Here is a 19,612-nt window from a genome sequence, read left to right on the forward strand (position 1 = left end):
ATAAAGCTCGAAAAATAATTGTATAATTACAAATAAAATTTTGAAAAAATTTTCTATAGAAATAAAATTTTGACAAAATTTCTCATAGAAATAAAGTTTTGACAAAATTTTCTATAGAAATAAAAATTTGACAAAATTTTCTCTAGAAATAAAATTTTGACAAAATTTTCTATAGAAATAAAATTTTGACATTTTCCATAGAAATAAAATTTTGACAAAATTTTCTATAGAAATAAAATGTTGACAAAATTTTCTATAGAAATAAAAATTTGACAAAATTTTCTCTAGAAATAAGATTTTGACAAAATTTTCTCTAGAAATAAGATTTTGACAAAATTTTCTATAGAAATAAAATTTTGACAAAATTTTCTATAGAAATAAAATTTTGACAAAATTTTCTATAGAAATAAAATTTTGACAAAATTATCTATAGAAATAAAAATTTGACAAAATTATCTATAGAAATAAAAATTTGACAAAATTATCTATAGAAATAAAAATTTGACAAACTTTTTCATTGAAATAAAATTTTGACAAATTTTTCCATAGATATAAAATTTTGACAAAATTTTCTGTAGAAATAAAGTTTTGACAAAATTTTCTATAGAAATAATTTTTTTCGCAGAAGTGGTAACTTTCCCTTTTGGCGCAAACTAAATTCGTTAAAACATTTTAAATTCTATACATTTTAAAATGCAACAACAGAAATTGTAGCCAAAGTGCATGATATGGTATATATGAATGATCGACGAATAAAAGTCCGTGAAATTGCTAATATCATGGGCATCTCAAATGATCGAGTCCATTTAATTTTGCATGAAGAACTACAGATGAAAATGCTTTTTGCAAAATGGTGCCGCATTAATTAACAGTCAATAAAAAACGCATAAGAATGAACATTTCTCAAGCTTGTATGGATCGTAAGCAAAATAAAATGGAGTTTAAGCGTCGTTTCATAACTGTTGATGAGACATGGATCCACCACTATACTCCAGAGACAAAAGAACAATCCAAACAATGGACTGAAGCTGGAGGAATTGCCCCAAAGAAAGCAAAAACAATTCAATCGGCTGGTAAGGTTATGGCAACAATTTTTTGGGACTTCAAAGGTATTTTATTGATTGACTATCTGCAAAAGGGTAAAACAATAAATTCCTAGTACTATTGCAACCTTTTGGATCAATTGGATTTGGATTTGGATTAAATGTACAAATATGAGAAAAACATCCTGGCTTACAACACAAAAAAATAATTTTTCATCAAGACAACGCACCAGTGCCCAAGAATGTTTTAACAATGGCTAAAATCAACGAATTAAAGTACGAGTTGCTTGACCACCCACCTTATTCTCCTGATTTAGCTCCCAGTGACTTTTACTTGTTCCCAAATCTAAGAAAAAAAACCTTGCTGGCAAGCGTTTTACCTCAAACGAAGATGCAATTACAGTTGTAAACCACTATTTTGAAGACCTTGAGGAAAACTATTTTAATCAAGGGATATAATTGCTAGAAAAGCGTTGGACTAAGTGTATTGAAGTTTCAGGAGATTATATTGGAAAATAAAAATATTTTTGAAAAACTAATTATTCTCTTTCATTGATAGGCTAAGAAGTTTCCGAACCGCCCTCGTACATTGGATCCCCAAAACGAAGATGCAATTACAGTTGTAAACCACTATTTTGAAGACCTTGAGGAAAACTATTTTAATCAAGGGATAGAATTACTAGAAAAGCGTTGGACTAAGTGTATTGAAGTTTCAGGAGATTATATTGGGAAATAAAAATATTTTTGAAAAACTAATTATTCTATTTCATTGATAGGCTAAGAAGTTTCCAAACTCAAGTTGTAATAGTTGTTATTTATAAAAATGGCTTTAAAATCCCGAATATTCTTAGTTTGTGTGCTTGAGAGTGGAATAATTTATAATTTATATGTAATGAATTTTTTGTTAATAAGAAAAAATCAAATTGAAACACTAATCATATATATTTCACAGATTCATTGAATTATATTATGACGTATACGTAACTTTAATACGGGTCACCATACGTCACCCCAGACAAATAATTAATATGACTCATACGTGCATATATTTTAGAAAAATTTGATTATTAATGGAATTAACCAATTTCTTAGTTTTTGTCAAATACAAAGAACCCTTTTAAACTAGTGATAGTCACATATTTTTTACAAACACCCCATAATGGACGAGCGCAGCATATTCAATTTTCATCCGAATAACAGAGGGCAAACTTTGGGTAACAGATTACGAAGGACATACAACTCATTGTTAGCTACACCCTTATAAGTTTTTACAAGGCTCTACCAAACACATTTTTTTTTTGAAGACATTCGGTCCCCAAATTGAAATTCTATCAGTTGTTTGCATTTCGTAAAATTTGCCTCAAATTTTTGTTGGTCGCGACTAAAACGGTACATATTGTGTGCATTCGAAACGATGTCATAAACTATCCGTAGCATACCGTCCTGATCAGAGTTGGCCTGTCACAAACTGTGACTTTTGCGACATACATTTGCGACGGTATAATACGTATGTCGCAAAAGTCGTAAGCCTACTGTAGAAAACCTAATTTTGAATAGGAGAAATCCTGAACATTTTTTATCTTAGTTTGACAGCATTCGCTGAGAGTTTCTGCAGAAATTTGTGAAAGTTTTCCCACGGTCAAGCCTATTTCCTTAGGTGGCATCGAAATTCCCGTTGGTGGGTGTGCAAAATATCTTAAAGCTAAGAAAGGACGAGAAAATCCACGGTTACCCTGTACTCGTGCAAAAGGCAATGGTGAAAATGTGGGGACTAAAGCCTTCTTTTCGCACATACCATCGTCTTGGATATCATCGAATTTGCTGCCTAGCTGACGCGACTAAAGTATTTCGAGTTTGCGACTTTTGTTACTTTTTCTACATTTACGACACGTATGTGACGTATACGACGTTTACAACTTTGCGACAGTCGCAAACCTAAAAAAGTTTGATACAGACCATCTCTGGTCCTGATACAAATCGTTACCATCTAAGGTAAAATGGTAACAAAACGTTAGTAAATGATCATAAAACATAAAATTGTTGTGAGTATATCAAAAAAAAAAAAGTATTGCAAATGTACCATATACTGTGGCGTATGAAGTATATTAATTAATATCACTTATACGTAACCATATATCTTCAATTAAAATAAATCATACGTCATACGGCATAAATAAACCTAATGAAAGATAATCTCATAATCTTGGCATATATAGCGAATTTGCAAAAACAAAAAAATCATGAAAAAACCCTACGCCTAAATCCCATACTAAGTAATAAATATTCATTAAAACCAAAGGAAGTATTGAATTAAATTTCTTAGAAAAAGCATTGTCATCATGTCGTAGTTTAAACAATTGCCTTTTGGTACTTATTGTTCTATATACAAGTGAGTGGAAAGAAGAAAAAAAAAATAATAATTGAAACTAATTCGAATTCATTTACAAGTTAATCAAACAAAAACGAAGTGAGAAGAAAAAAAATTGCACAAAAAAAGCGTCACGCCGTTCATCAGTGAAATACCATATGATAGACACACGCGAAAATTATTTTTTCTTTGTATATACAAATTATTTTGATTTTTTGTTTGGATTATTTGTCTTTTTATTTTTTTAGGGGATTATAACAACACTATGTCCACCAAGCGATCGTTTTTTTTCAATTTTGATTAAGTTCTTAATAAAAAATGATTAGCTTATATACAATTTAAAGAGATCATTTGAATGTTAAGATACTATTCACACTTTTTGGCTTTGGATATTGAGGATTATTTGCAAATATATTATTAATATTGTATTATTATATTTTTTTTTGTATATTAATATCACTTTGACCCCGTGGATTTTTTTCTTTGTTATAAACAGAAATTTTCGTTTTGTTTCATTTATTCATAGTGGATTTTTCTTTTATATTATGGGACAATTTGTTTTTTTGTTATACATGGCATATGGAGGAAATTTAGATTTAATTTCGCTTTTTTTATTATTATTTTATATAATACATTTTTCCACACGCGTATATTTTTTCTAATTTGGCTCACAACGATATCGCTCTAAACATCTCGAAAATTCAAAACAAACTGAAAATAAATTGTTTTCAGCATTGATGTTGGCGATTTGTTGTTCTTTATTTCTGTTTTCATATTCAACTATTCTCGTTGTGGTCTGTGATCATTGGAGAGTATAGGTGAATGGGTGGACGATAGGTGGGTGGTAGGACGAATCGTTGGCTACCTTCCCGAGGCGACAAAATAGACGAAAAAATTCTGTCTGTCTTGTGGTGAATTTTAGTGGTTCCTTCATTAATGTAGACACGGACAAATTTCATTGTCTCTGTTTTGAGATTTTTTGTTTGCAAAAAAGCAAAAGAAAGGAAATCACTTCGATAGTCTGGGTAGACAATTTTCCCTAAATTAGTGGACTATATTATTGAATTCAAGTAAACAAATGAAACAATCAACATCAATCGAGAGAAAGAAAGCGAGAGAATGAGAGAGAGAGAGAACATGTTGTAAAAGATGCGATTGTTAATAACATGAGATTACATCCTCAGTATAAGTATGTAGGTCGTCTCAAATTGATATGGACTGATAGCTTTTATTTTGAAATGACATAGAATTAGTCACACAACTATAATGTTAAGTTACAGCGGCTGGTGCGAGGTCTGTAAAATCACCTTTATGTCACGCAATGACGACCAAATGGTTGCACAGTGGGTCTTTATCAAAATAGAAGCCTGCTTTGGGCTTCAAAAATATTGGTTCCAAATAGGAGAATTTTGTTAAAGAATTGATTTATTGAAAATGTTAATTTCATTTGAAATATTTAAGCACTTCGTTAGGTTATAATGACTAAATATAAAAACGAAATCATTGGTCCCTTACGAAATTATAAAGTATTTTCTCCTAGAGAGATTCCATCCGATTCATTACACAAAAAAAAATTCACGAAAAATTTTCCAATTAAAGTCTTAATTGAGTTTTAAAAAATATTCAATTAAAATTGAATTGATTCAACAAATTTCTTAATTGAAACAAAAATCAATCACAAAAATTAATAGTATCAATTATTTTTTTTATACTATTTTTTTTAATGATAGTATAATTTCTGTGATTGAAGGCATTCCAATTAAAAAATTAATTGGATCAATTAATTTTGTGATTTAATAAGAATTTTCTTGTATGTACAATACAATTAAACTTAATTTGGTTAATCTCTATACACAAAAAAAAAAAAAAATTCTGACTCAATCACGAAATTAATTGATCCAATAATTTTTTAATTGAAGTGTCTTCCACCACAAAAATGACAGTATCAATTAAAAAAACAATTGAAGGTCAATTAAAAAATTAATTGGTCCAATTAAAAAATTATTGATACTATTCATTTTTGTGATTGATTTTTGTGGTTCAATTCAAAAATTTGTTGAATCAATTAAATTTTTAATTGAATATGTTTTAAAACTCAATTAAAATTTTAATTGGAAAAAATTTGGTGAAATTTTTTTCTGTGTATTTAATTCAGTTTAATTTTATCTGGTTATTGCAGTGTAATTTAATTTAACTGAAATCATTTTTAACAATTTAGTTTAGTTTAATCCAAACTAATTCTATTCAAAACAACTAAAATCAATTGCCTTTATTTTTAACAATTAAATACGATGATCAAATTAATTATAATCAATTAATTTTAGATTTTGATAATTAATTTATTTATTTAATTTAAACAGATTTCTTTATATGTAATTTAAATTTATTAATTTCATATCATTAATTTCTCATTTTATTGATTATAGTGGATATTATAGCAGTTTAATTTATTTGATATAATCAAACGATCAATTTCATATTAATGAAATTGAATTTATAGAATTAAATTTAATGTAATTTAATTTAATTAAAATTTCGAATTTAATTTAATTTAGTGCAATTTATTTCTATAAAATACAATTTAATTTAATTGCATTATTATATTATTTATTTTATTTTAAATTAATTTTGTTTATTTAATTTTACAAATTGTTCAAGGAATTTTATTTCTTAAAATTCATTTAATTTAAATTTTTTTAAATTCTTTCATTTACATTTATTTCTTTAATGTATTTTATCCTAAGACGCTTTTATAAAATTATATTTAATTTGTTGTCTTGGTATTGTAGCTATAATTTTATTTATAATCTAAATTATAGTAATTATAACTGGAAACATATCAAGTAAATTTTAATTGATTTCAAATGAAATTTATTAATTTCATTTAATTAATTTCTCATTTTATTGGTTATAGTGGAATTTATTGTAGTACATATTTATTTGATATAATCTAACGATCAATTTTATATGAATGAAATTGAATTTATCGAATTACATTGAATGTAATGTAATTTAATTTAATAAAAATTTCGAATTGAATTTAATTTACTGCCATTTATTTCTATAAATTATCATTTAATTTTTGGGTTTAAATATTTATATTTATTCCATTTTAAATTAATATTGTTTATTTAATTTCATGAATTGTCCAAGGAATTTAATTTGTTATAATTAACTTAATTTAAATTATTTTAAATTCTTCACACAGAAAAAATATCACCAAAATATTTCCAATTAAAAAGTTGATTGCAGTTGAAAAGGGTTTCAATTAAAAAATTAATAGATACAATTAACTTTTTAATCCAACTCGGAAGACTAAGTCAGTTTAAAAAAGCGATCGTTTTTTTAATTTTTAAATAAAAATTTATTTCAAACAATCAATTTTTTAATCAAACTAAAAACACAAAGTCAGATAAGAAAGTAATTGAAAATAGTTACGTTTTTAGTTCAAGAAATTATTGAAGAAGAAGAATTGAGTCAATTAAAAAATTACAATAAAATCATTTCTTGCACACCTTGCACATAGAACTACAAAACCTCCAGATTTTCAATTACAGGCGAATTCAAGCCCAAAAAGTAAAATCGGGAGATCGGTCTATATGGGGGCTATACTAAAACATTGACCGATATTCACCATTTTCGGCATATCTTTTTATGGTCCTAAAATACTTCTAGATTTCCAATTTCAGGCAAATTGGAAAAAAAACTACGGTTTCTATAAGCCCAAGAAGTAATATCTGGAGATTGGTCTATATGGGGTCTATGTGAAAACATGGACCAATACTCACCATTTTCGGCACGCTTTTGTATGGTCCTAAAATACCTCTAGTTTTCAATTTGAGGCATATTGGATAAAAACTACGGTTTCTATGAGTCCAAAAAGTAAAATCAGAGACTATACCAAAACGCGGATCGATACTCACTATTTTTGGCACACCTCTTTATGTAGGACCATATACATCTTTATGTAGGACCATATACATCTAGATTTCCAATTTCAAATTGGATAAAAACTAAGGATTCTATAAACCCAAGACCCCAAATCGGGAGGTCAGTTTATATAGGGACTATATAAAAACCTGGACCGATATAGCCCATCTTCGAACTGGACCTGCTTGCAGACAAAATACGAGTTTGTCCAAAATTTCAGCACGATTGCTTCATTATTGAAGACTGTAGCGTGATTACAGCAGACAGACATACAGATGGACATGGTTATATCGTCTTAGAATTTCTTTCTGATCAAGAATATATATATACCCTACAGGAAATTGGTGCAAACTGCCACTGACGGACCTATCACAGAACTGGTACCGGTGCTCCAGTTAGTTGCAATTTTTAAATAGTCGTAATTTATTGATTTCCGCACTCGCTTGATATTAAAATCTTATTAGATCTACACATTTAGTGAAATAAAATTATCAATGTGAGCTACTGTTCGACATATTTCAATAGTTTTTTATTTCGGATGCGATTCGGTTGTCCAAAATAAAACAGATTTCTAAGAGTTTGTCCGGGACTGGTTCCTGAGGACCTGTCTATGGAATGCTCCTGCTAAATTGTCGCAGGACGTGTCCTTTGGAATGAATCCAAGACGTGTCGTCAATGGGATCCACCGTGGTGCAATGGTTAGCATGCCCGCCTTGCATACACATGGTCGTGGGTTCGATTCCTGCTTCGACCGAACACCAAAAAGTTTTTCAGCGGTGGATTATCCCACCTCAGTAATGCTGGTGACATTTCTGAGGGTTTCAAAGCGTCTCTAAGTGGTTTCACAGCAATGTGGAACGCCGTTCGGACTCGGCTATAAAAAGGAGGTTCCTTGTCATTGAGCTTAACATGGAATCGGGCAGCACTCAGTGATAAGAGAGAAGTTCACCAATGTGGTATCACAATGGACTGAATAGTCTAAGTGAGCCTGATACATCGGGCTGCCACCTAACCTAACCTACCTCGTCAATGACAAACCCATGTTAAAGTGACTGGTCCCTTCCATACGGTTTGACCAGAACTGGGACTGGTCCATACACACCAGGGACTAGTTCTGTAGCGATCCTGTGGTTGATCCATTTCCCGTAGGGTACTTTATATAGTCGGAAATTGATATTTCGATGTGTTACAAACGGAATGACAAACTTATTATACCCCCGTCACCATTCTATGGTGGTGGGTATAAAAAAGATTTTAATACAAACATTGTGTAATTTCTTGTAATTAAATCCTTTATTTTAAAGAAATTTGTCCTTACTGCTGTGTAAATTGCGTATCCTAAAATGCCTATGCCCATATGCCTATTTTTTCAGTGTAATGTAATTTACTATTTTATTAGTTTTTAATTGGTTAAGTTTAATTAAATTAAGTATTATTTAAATGAATCGTTTATGATTTTAATGTATTTTATTTTAGTTTATTTTAATTTAATCTAATTTATAATTTTATTTAATTTTAAATATTGTTTTTTTCCCCCGCACATTATTTGATTGCTTAGTAGATACAACATACAACTAATATTTTAAATAAACTTTCATTATGTTGTGCTAAGATTAATGTATTGTTTTAAGATTTTATTTTTTGTTGTTTCCCTAAAATCTTCGTATGTTATATACATACGAAGATTTTAGGGAAACAACAAAAAATAAAATCTTTTTTTTCTATTTCGTTTCAAGAGGAGCAAACTGATGCACATAAGGGTAGAACAAAAAAAAAAAAAATAAAACAGACATTATTCGTATTGTTTGCTGTTTTTGTATTATTTTATTTTGAAGGTGAAATACGATTTATGGTGGAAATAAGCGACAATGATCAATGAAAAATTCGATGTTTGTATATATTTGTGTGTGTGTTTTTTTGTTTTTTGAGAAAATTTAACGACACGCGTCAGAGATAAATGGACGATTTCCATTGAATTAAAGAAGACATATAGCTTAAATTTGTGTGTTTTTAAGTACATGTATATTTTGTTTTGGGTTAAAGAATCAAATTACTTAAAAAAAAAAATATGTATTTATATTTATATACATATATATTTTGGAAGTAACAAAAATTTCGAAACAATTGAAAATTGTATTTTGGAATTTATCTATGAAATTTAACCCTTTCACTACCAAATTAAACCTAATGTTAAAAACTTTAATTTTTCTTCTGTTTTTACTTGTACTAACGCATGTAGAACAAATATTGTCATTTTGAAAACCTACCTCAATTACTTCTAGAGCCATATGAGCTTGTTCTCAAAACTTGATTCTTGAATTGTGACCAAATGGGCTTACGAAAATAAGAGCTATTTGGTCTATAATATCTTTCAAAGTGTGAGAAAAAATACAAAAAAAGAAGCCAAAAAAATATTAGCTATAGTTTTTGTACAAATGTCCATTTACTAGAAACATACAGTAGAAAAATTGTCTCAAATTTTCGTATTTTTTGTTTATAGTTAAAGAAGTTTATAAAAATGTATTTTAGACCTCACCAATATGGACAATATTTATAGCTTATTTAGATTAAAGCCTCTACTTTAAAATAACATCGAGAAGTAAATCGAAACTAAGTGGGAAAATAGAATTTGGTGTCTTTTTCGAATGTCCTTCTAAGTGGACATCGATAGTGAAAGGGTTAATGTGGTATTTAAATATAAATAACAGTAAGAAACGCATTAAATATTTCCACAATAATAATGTGACGATTTTTCTAAACCACCATTCACTTGTTTATAGTTTCTTGTTTTTTTCTTTCTTTTATTCACAAACAATTTGTGATCGTAAAATAAATTTATTAAAAAACAACAACAACAAAAATAAATACAACGACCACCTACTCACATATTAAATGCATGGCGTGCGAACAAGATATAAATGAAATTTCCATTTCAATTATATTCATATGTAGATGTATTTATCACAATATATATAAGAAAAGAAAAACAAAACTACTGCGAAGAAAAACCCATCAATTCAGTGCAAAATAGACAAGTTCATAATGTCTTAAGTGAAATTGAACTGTTTCAGAATTTATATAGAGTTTAAAATCTGAAGACTCATATTTTTCTATTTCTTTACAGAAAAGGGAGAATGAATTTATAAAGTCTACACTGATATAAATTTAACACAAATTATATAAATGTAACACAAATTTATTTAAAGATTTGTTTATTAGAAATAGAAGCTTTTTTTAAAGCCAGGAAAACGATGTTTAATCAAAAATTATCTTTCGCATTTTTTTAAGGAAAACATTTAAATTGATATAATGAAACTTTGCGTTGCATTACACTTGAAGTGAATTTTACACACTAAAAAATCATATATTACTTAGGCCTAAGCCTTTTGATCTTCCTTTAAGGATTTTGGTATTGACTCCAAGTCAAAGATGCGGCTTCTTTAACATAAGAACATTTTTTTGCGTAGCTATCTAGATTCAAATCTGGGCTCAGTGGTTTGATGACAGATATTCTCCTAAGCAGATCAGTTCGAAGATCAATTTAAAGATTCTACCTATGAAGACAAGATCAGATTCTGGATTTATAACAACCGTTTTTTGTTTGAGTTTTAGACGAATAATAAACATCTCGTGTAAGTATGCAAGACAATAATGAAATAAGGCCTTGATTTGAAACCTAACTTTGTCGAAAATCCGAAAATTTTATTTTCAAGTTTCAAACTATTTTCATGATCAGTGCGCCTTCTATACCCTCAAGAAGTGAAATCGGTCTATATGGTTACAATACGTTACAATTTCAGGCAAATCGAAAAAACTACGGTTTATATAAGCCCAAGGAGTTAAATCGGAAGATTAGTCTACTATATGGTTGCTATGGTAAAAACATGCACCGATACACACCATTTTCGGCACACCTATTTTTGGTCCTAAAATACCTATAGATGTCAAATTTCAGGCAAGTTGGATAAAAATTACGGTTTCTAGAAGCCCAAGAAGTAAAATAGGGAGATCGGTCTCTATGGTGGCTACATCAAAACACACAATTTTCGGCACGCGGATTTGTGGTCCTAAAAAACCTCAAGATTTGCAATTTCAGGCAAATTTGATAAAAAGTACGAATTTTAGAAGCCCAAGAAGTAAAATCAGGAGATCGGTCTATATGGGAGCTATATCAAAACATGGACCGATACTAACCAATTTCGGCACACATCTTCTTTATGGCCCTAAAATACTTCTAGATTTCAAATTTCAGGCAAAATCGATAAAAACAACGGTTTCTATAAGCCCAAGACCCCAAATCGGGAAGTCGGTTTATATGGGGACTATATCAAAACCTGGACCGATATAGCTCATTTTCGAACTTGACCTGCCTGCAGACAAAAGACGAGTTTTTGCAAAATTTCCACACGATAGCTTCATTATGGAAGACTGTAGCGTGATTACAACAGACGGACATGGTTATATCGTCTTAGAATTTCTCCCTGATCAAGAATAATTTTATACCCCTATCACCATTCTATGGCGGTGGGTATAAAAACATACGATTTTAAGGGGGGGGGGGGTAAATTTCAAAAATTCATGTCCTAAATTTAAAGAAAAATGTTGGTATTTTGACCATTTTTGTCGAAATCAGAAAAACATATATATGGGAGCTAAATCTAATTCTGAACCGATTTCAACCAAATTTGGCACGCATAGCTACAATGCTAATTCTACTCCCTGTGCAAGATTTCAACTAAATCGGAGCAAAAATTTGGCCTCTGTGGTCATATGAGTGTAAATCGGGCGAACGATATATATGGGAGCTATATCTAAATTTGAACCGATAAAATTTGGCACACTTGACTACACTACTAATTGTACTCCTAGTGCAAAATTTCAAACAAATTGGGGTAAAACTCTGGCTTCTGGGACCGTATTAGTCCATATCGGGCGAAATATATATATATATATATATATATATATATATATATATATATATATATATATATATATATATATATATATATATATATATATATATATATATATATATATATATATATATATATATATATATATATATATATATATATATATATATATATATATATATATATATATATATATATATATATATATATATATATATATATATATATATATATATATATATATATATATATATATATATATATATATATATATATATATATATATATATATATATATATATATATATATATATATATATATATATATATATATATATATGGGAGCTATATCTAAATCTGAACCGATTTCAATAAAATTTGGCACACTTGAATATAGTACTAATTGTTCTTTTTGTGCAAAATTTTAAGCAAATTAGGGTAAAACTCTGGCTTCTGGGCCATATCGGGCGAAATATATATATATGGGAGCTATATCTAAATCTGAACCTATTTCTTCCAAAATCAATAGGATTCTATTATGAGCCAAAACACATACTTGTGTCAAATTTGAAGTCGATTGGAATAAAACTGCAACCTAGACTTTGATTACAAAACTGTGTTCACGGACAGACGGACATGGCTATATCGACTCAGGAGCCCACCCTGAGCATTTTTGCCAAAGACACCATGTGTCTATCTCGTCTCCTTCTGAATGTTACAGTGTGGCGTAGGGTATACAAATGTTGAAGCAAATACTAGAAACCTTGTTCGAATGTAAATTTTTATATTTTAAAGAAATTTGCCCTTTATCTTGTGTAAATTGTGTGTCTTAAAAAAAACTTCCATAATCTTTCGTATTAGCCCAATATTTTTTTCAGTATACTAATTGTGATATTTTAAAGATTTTTCTTAAGAGTTTAGGATTGCTTGTAAAGATGCTGTTTTTTTGTAAATGTTGCTTTATTATGAGGATTCGGTTAGGAAATGTAAATATATTTTTTTAAATTAAACCCTAAATTAAAACCAAAGTTTTAGCAATGAAGGTAAATTTCATTGCAGCTGTAAGAAAAGTTTATGTTTTTAATATGATAATTTGAAATGTATTCAAGTCGACCAGTTAACATATTTGATTTCTTAGTCTCACTACGATTTTAATGGCGGTACGAAAATTTCAGAGAAGGGTATCCTAAATTTTAAGATTTTTTTTAACCACGACAAAAAGTTTTTTTTTATTTTAAGTTAAAAAAATTAAATTAAAAATTCTTAATTTTAAATAAATTTATCCTTAATATTGTGTCTTAAAATAACCTTTCACATCGCTTTTTTTTTTTTAATTTTACTTATTATTTTATAATATTATTTTGCGACTTAGTATGTTTTTCAATCAGTGTTTCCATCGATGTATTTAACACATGAAAAATATATTGGTTGATTGAAATCATTTAGCATATAAAATGGTCAATTAATAAATCATTGATAAAAATTGATTAACTGATGAGTAGCAAATTATGGCAAAATATATAAATTTCTATATTTTGAATATAAATTTTAAATAGATTATATAGATTAAACTTACCATAATCTGAAAGTTTGACTTTCTCTAGGAACGGATCGGCAACAGGTAGCTAAAATAAATAAAAGAGAGAATTAAAATGTGCTTCAACCTTTATTTAAAAAATATTACATAATTGATTAAAGTAGTGTAAATGTTTGATATCACACATCTGACTTGAAACCACAAATAAATAAATATAATAAATGTAATATATTTATATACGGTTTAGATATTTTTAATGTATCTTCCATAGATACATATGGGTCAGCTGTAACAATTAATCAAATGAAGCAAATTCCATAATTAAACTCCTTTAAAATTAGTACAAGATATTCTTTTATGATATTTGATATCATTAATTTTTTTCAAATAATTAAAAATAACAATAAACATAATAAAAACAATTATATACGGCCGTAAGTTCGGCCAGGCCGAATCTTATGTACGCCCCCACCATGGATTGCGTAGAAACTTCTACGAAAGACTGTCATCCACTTGGGTTGCGGTAACACTTGCCGATGGCAAGGTATCTTAAAACTTCCTAACACGGTCTTCTAAAATGTAGGTCAGTTCATACGTGGTATATATTAAACTAAAAAAAGGCCGATTAAATACGTATATAATTCAGTTTGACAAAATTTTCTATAGAAATAAAATTTTGACAAAATTTTCTACAGAAATAAAATTTGGAAAAAATTTTCTACAGAAATAAAATTTTCACAAAATTTTCTACAGAAATAAAATTTTCACAAAATTTTCTACAGAAATAAAACTTTCACAAAATTTTCTATAGAAATAAAATTTTGACAAAATTTTCTAGACCGATATGGACCAATTTTTGTATGGTTGTTAGAGACCACATATTTACACCACGAACCAAATTTCAACTGAATCGGATGAATTTTGCTCCTCCAAGAGCTTCCGGAGGTCAAATCTGGGGATCGATTTATATGGGTGCTATATATAATTATGTACCGATATGGACCAATTTTCGCATGGTTGTTAGAGACTATATACTACACCACGTATCGAATTTCAACCGAATCGGATGAATTTTGCTCTTCCAAGAGCTTCCGGAGGTCAAATCTGTGGATCGGTTTATATGGGGGCTCTATATATATAGTTATGTACCGATGTGGACCAATTTTAGCAAGGTTGTTAGAGACCATATACTTACACGACACGTTCCAAATTTTAACCGGATCGGATGAATTTTGCTCTTCCAAGAGGCTTCGGAGTTAAAATCTGAGGATCGGTTTATAAGGGGGCTATATATATTTATGGACCTATGTGGACCAATTTTAGCATGGTTGTTAGATACCATATACTAACACCACGAAGCAACTTTCAACCGGATGGGATGAATTTTGCTCTTCCAAGAGGCTCCGGGGGTCAAATCTGGGAATCGGATTAAATGGGGGTTATATATATTTATGGACCGATATGGACCAATTTTATCATGGTTGTTAGATACCATATACTAACACCACGAAGCAAATTTCAACCGGATCGGATGAATTTTGCTCTTCCAAGAGGCTCCGGAGTTAAAATCTAAGGATCGGTTTATATGGGGGCTATATATAATTATGGACCAATATGGACCAATTTTTTCATGGTTGTTAGAGACTATATACTAACACCACGTACCACTTTCAACCAGATCGGATGAAATTTGCTTCTCTAAGAGGCTCTGCAAGCCAAATATGGGGGTCGGTTTATATGGGGGCTATACGTAAATGTGGTCCAATATAGCCCATTTGCAATAATATCCGACCTACATCAATAACAACTATTTACGCCAAACTTCAAGGCGATAGTTTGTTCGGACGGCTGGACAAGCTTTGATCGTCTCAGAATTTCACCACGACCCAGAATATATACTTTATGGGGTCTTTGAACGATATTTCGATGTGCTACAAACGGAATGACAAAGTTAATATACACTGAAAAAAATATTGTCGTGAGGTCAAAGATTTAATGTCTTTAAAATACGAATGCGAATTTTGCTTAGCATAGAAGACGCATTTCTCTAATATAAAGATTTTTTCCTTCTCCAAAAGTCGATAAACTTTTCAATGAAGTCGTATTGTCCTTATAATTAAGTGATTTCAATTAAAAATGGGTATCATAATATAAAAGAAAAAAATGTTTGGGCTAAGGTCAACTTGGCTTTAATTATTCAGAAAAATTCTTTAAAATTCATGAAATTGTCTTTAAATTTGTTGTCTTTTTGCATCTTCACTACAAAGCAAAAAATCGTTCAAATATAAGACATGTTTTTCAACACTTTATTTTAAAGACGTTTTTTACTTGAAACATGGCAAAAATTCTACTGGAAGTCGAGTCTGAATTTGGAAAATAAAGTTGTCGTTAACTCGTTTTTAAGGGACTTTGATGGCTTTTGAAGAAAAAAAGTTGAAAAATCGAACAATTAAAATTGGCTTCCTAGAAGCAAGTACACAAAACCCAAATTTAAAAGAGAATTGTGTCTTAAAAGTATCCTTACTTGTTTTCTCCGCTTCTTTGGCTCGGAATCAATACCAAAATTTTTAAAGTAAAGACAAAACCGGGCATGCTTTTTTTCAGTGTACCCTCATCCTTCAATTTACACCTGTTAGGTTAATTTATTTTACGGATTATTGGAAATGTCTTTCTTTCTCACTCTCTCTCAAAAAACAATCCCTCAAATTTCTCAATGTCATTTCAACACTAATTCAACTATGTTTCCAATGTAGGGGTAGACACTGTCTAGATCACAAATTACAATATATGAAAAATAAATCTATAATTTATTCCTAACGCAAAAACAAAGTGTCACATGGTTTTTTTTTCGCAAGTACATTTATATTGCTACGTTTTTCCTGAGCCCAATAAAGACTTATTTAACATTTTACATTGTGTTTTTAATCACAAACCTCAATATTTGTCGAAGATAATTGGAAAAGTACCTGGTGGCACCATAAATGAAAAGAACAACGAAGAAATGAATCCAATGTATAAACAGAAAAATAATAAATATTAACAATAAAATTAAATAAAACTGGGTTGTCGAGTAAACTAGACAACAAATAATCAGCAGCAACCGATAACTGTTTTGAGAACGATAAACTTTACTGCGACATCGAATAATCATAAATAAACAATTTTTTCACGTTATTCTGTAAGTTGTTTTTTTCAATCTCTCGAGAGAAACCTTTTTACTATAGATATTCTCAAATGAAAATAAATGGGCTGGGTTTTACTATGTCGCATTTAGTAGAAATAAAAACCCAAAAAAGGAGAGCCCAACAAATTATATGGTGCCTATTTGCAAATGAACAGTCGGGATAGGGAGAACCAGGGATGGAAAATGCAGTACTATAGTACTTTTTTCAATACTTTTTCACCCCGGTCAGTACCGTAGTACCCCCGCCAATGATTTAGTATCTTTTGTGTAGACATTTTTGAGTCGATATCAGATTTATGGTACAATAGCTTTGACAAAATATTGTAATATTTTGAGAAAGTCTTTATCAACCTTATTTGCTAATAGTCTTTTACAAATATGGCAAACCAGACATGTTCATATGGGAAGAAAATCTTGATTTTGTAAAAGACATAGTCAAAAACAGGATTTTATTGAACTTCAAGAATGGTTTAGTCGAAAAAAGAATGCGATTCTATACTGTCGATTTTTTATTTCGGTAGAAAATGTTGTCAAAATTTTATTTCTATATAGAATTTTTGCAAAATTTTATTTTTATAGAAAATTTTGTCAAAATTTTATTTCAATTGAAAATTTTGTAAAAATTTAATTTCTATAGGAATTTTTTGCAAAATTTTATTTCTATAGAAAAAATTTTGCAACATTTTTTTCTACAGAATTTTTTTTGCAAAATTTTATTTGTATAGAAAATTTTTGCAAAATTTTATTTATATAGAAAATTTTGTCAAAATTTTATTTATATAGAAAATTTTGTCAAAATTTTATTTTCTTTAAAATTTAGTGCAAAAAAAACAGCCGAAAGTGCGAAAAGGCTTCGAATTCTGTTGTGAAAACAGTGCCACGCGTAGAGGTAAATGGCATTTAAATTGGCATATTGCATTTTTAAATTTAAGATAAAATCGCTTCAAATATAGGCTAAGACTTATTTTAAGGATTTGCATCTTTGCTTTAAAGTAGTTTTTTTTTTAACATTAGGAAAAATGTTTTTACTTTGAAGTACCTGTCATAATTTGGCTTTTAAATTGGAATTTGTTTGTACATAAATACCTTTATTAATATATCGCAAAAAAAGGATAAAAATTCGATGAATGAGATCTGTATCTAATTTTAATTTTATTTATCCTAGATTTAAAGCCAGGGAGGTTAGTCAAAGATGTCTTTATTATAAAGAAGCCGCATCTTTGGCTCGGAATCAATACCAAAATCCTTAAGGGAAGGTCAAAATCTTTGGATCCAAGTAAACTTTTTGTTGAGTGTACCTAACCTAGCTTTAAAGTCAAATTACAAAAAAAAAAAATAATCGAATTTAAGACAACGTCAATAATTTAGAATATTTTTACCCAACTTTGTAGGCCGAAATGATCTCAATGAAATAGAATTTTCTTTTATGTAAAGATACCAGTTTTAAAGTCGAATCTCTTCATTTCATTTCATTTTTCAAATTCTTCTTTATTAATTTGATTTTTAAATACAATTCATTTAATGAGATTTTATCACAGTAGATATTACAACAAATGAGACGCTGGCTGGCAATATAAGCTATGTCATTTAAGATACATATTATTAAAGGCAAAAACAGGTTAAAGACCTTTATATGAAATTAAACAAAAGTCAAATATTGTTGAAAATTAACATGCATGCAGAAGATTATCTAATTCAGTAACCTAAAACAAACATATATTTTCAATTTGATAATTTAATAGAAAAAAAAGAAATATTTTAATATACATGCTCTACACAAGACCTTATCAAACAATAAGGGGAAGTTTCAATTTTGGAATCTCTTAACAAAAACGCCTTCTTTGAAAAGTTAATCGAATTTGGTCAAGGAAGAAATTTTTGTATCGGAGAAATGCGTTTTTTTATGTTAAACACAACTAGTATTTCTACTTTAAGGACAAACAAATCCTTGTGCTCAAGACAATAGTTTCTCCAACGATTTTTTCTTTATTCCAATCATATCTCAAAAAAAAAAAAACTATATGAAAGTAAAATTTCAATATTATAGAAATAAGTTCAATTCTAACTAATGCTTAGTACTAAGTTCGTTTCTGCGAAAATATCTTCATATATCTCCGTAAATAATAGTCTCAAACCCAGGGATGTTAACTTATTTATATGAAATAATATGCCTGCCTATTTTTTCGTGGGTAGTATAAATATATGTCTGAAAATGCTCAAAACAAAGATTTCGCATTTATTCCGCTCTAACGTTTTTTATATGGAGTGTAACAGTTTTTCGTGCGAAAACGTGATCTTAGTACTAGGCTTAAAACAGAAGTTTTTCGCACACTTCTCCAAAATAGTAAGAATGGCGCCTAAGACTTATTATTTGTTTTTAGTTCATTTTGGTTTTTCGAGATGGTAGTTAATGGTAGTTAAAAATCGAAAAATTACGGAATTTTTTTTCTTCTCTAAAATGGGCTTTCAAGGTCTCTCAATATCCCAGCAAACAAATTTGGAAGTTCTTCTAAAGGTAGAACTTTAAAAGCACTTACAAAAATGTCCTCCCAAAGATGTTCTTTATTTTAACTACAAAGGAAGTTCTTTTAATTCAATTTTTTATAACTCGCTTTTTTCACATTTTTAATGGGTAAT

At 29.1% G+C, this 19,612-nt stretch overlaps 1 protein-coding gene across 7 annotated transcripts in view; it reads right to left on the bottom strand.

Moving 5' to 3' along the window:
- Window positions 1-19,612, bottom strand: part of SNF4Agamma (SNF4/AMP-activated protein kinase gamma subunit) — a 514,590-nt gene that overhangs the window by 24,684 nt on the left and 470,294 nt on the right. For all 7 annotated transcript variants that reach the window (XM_075290408.1, XM_075290409.1, XM_075290407.1 and 4 more), the window contains one exon: window positions 13,831-13,879. In XM_075290408.1, coding sequence (XP_075146523.1) covers window positions 13,831-13,879 — 49 coding nt within the window. The remainder of the gene's footprint in view (window positions 1-13,830; window positions 13,880-19,612) is intronic.

This window comes from Haematobia irritans, chromosome 1 (assembly GCF_050003625.1).
Source record: "Haematobia irritans isolate KBUSLIRL chromosome 1, ASM5000362v1, whole genome shotgun sequence".
In the NCBI taxonomy this organism is placed as follows: Eukaryota; Metazoa; Arthropoda; class Insecta; order Diptera; family Muscidae; genus Haematobia; species Haematobia irritans.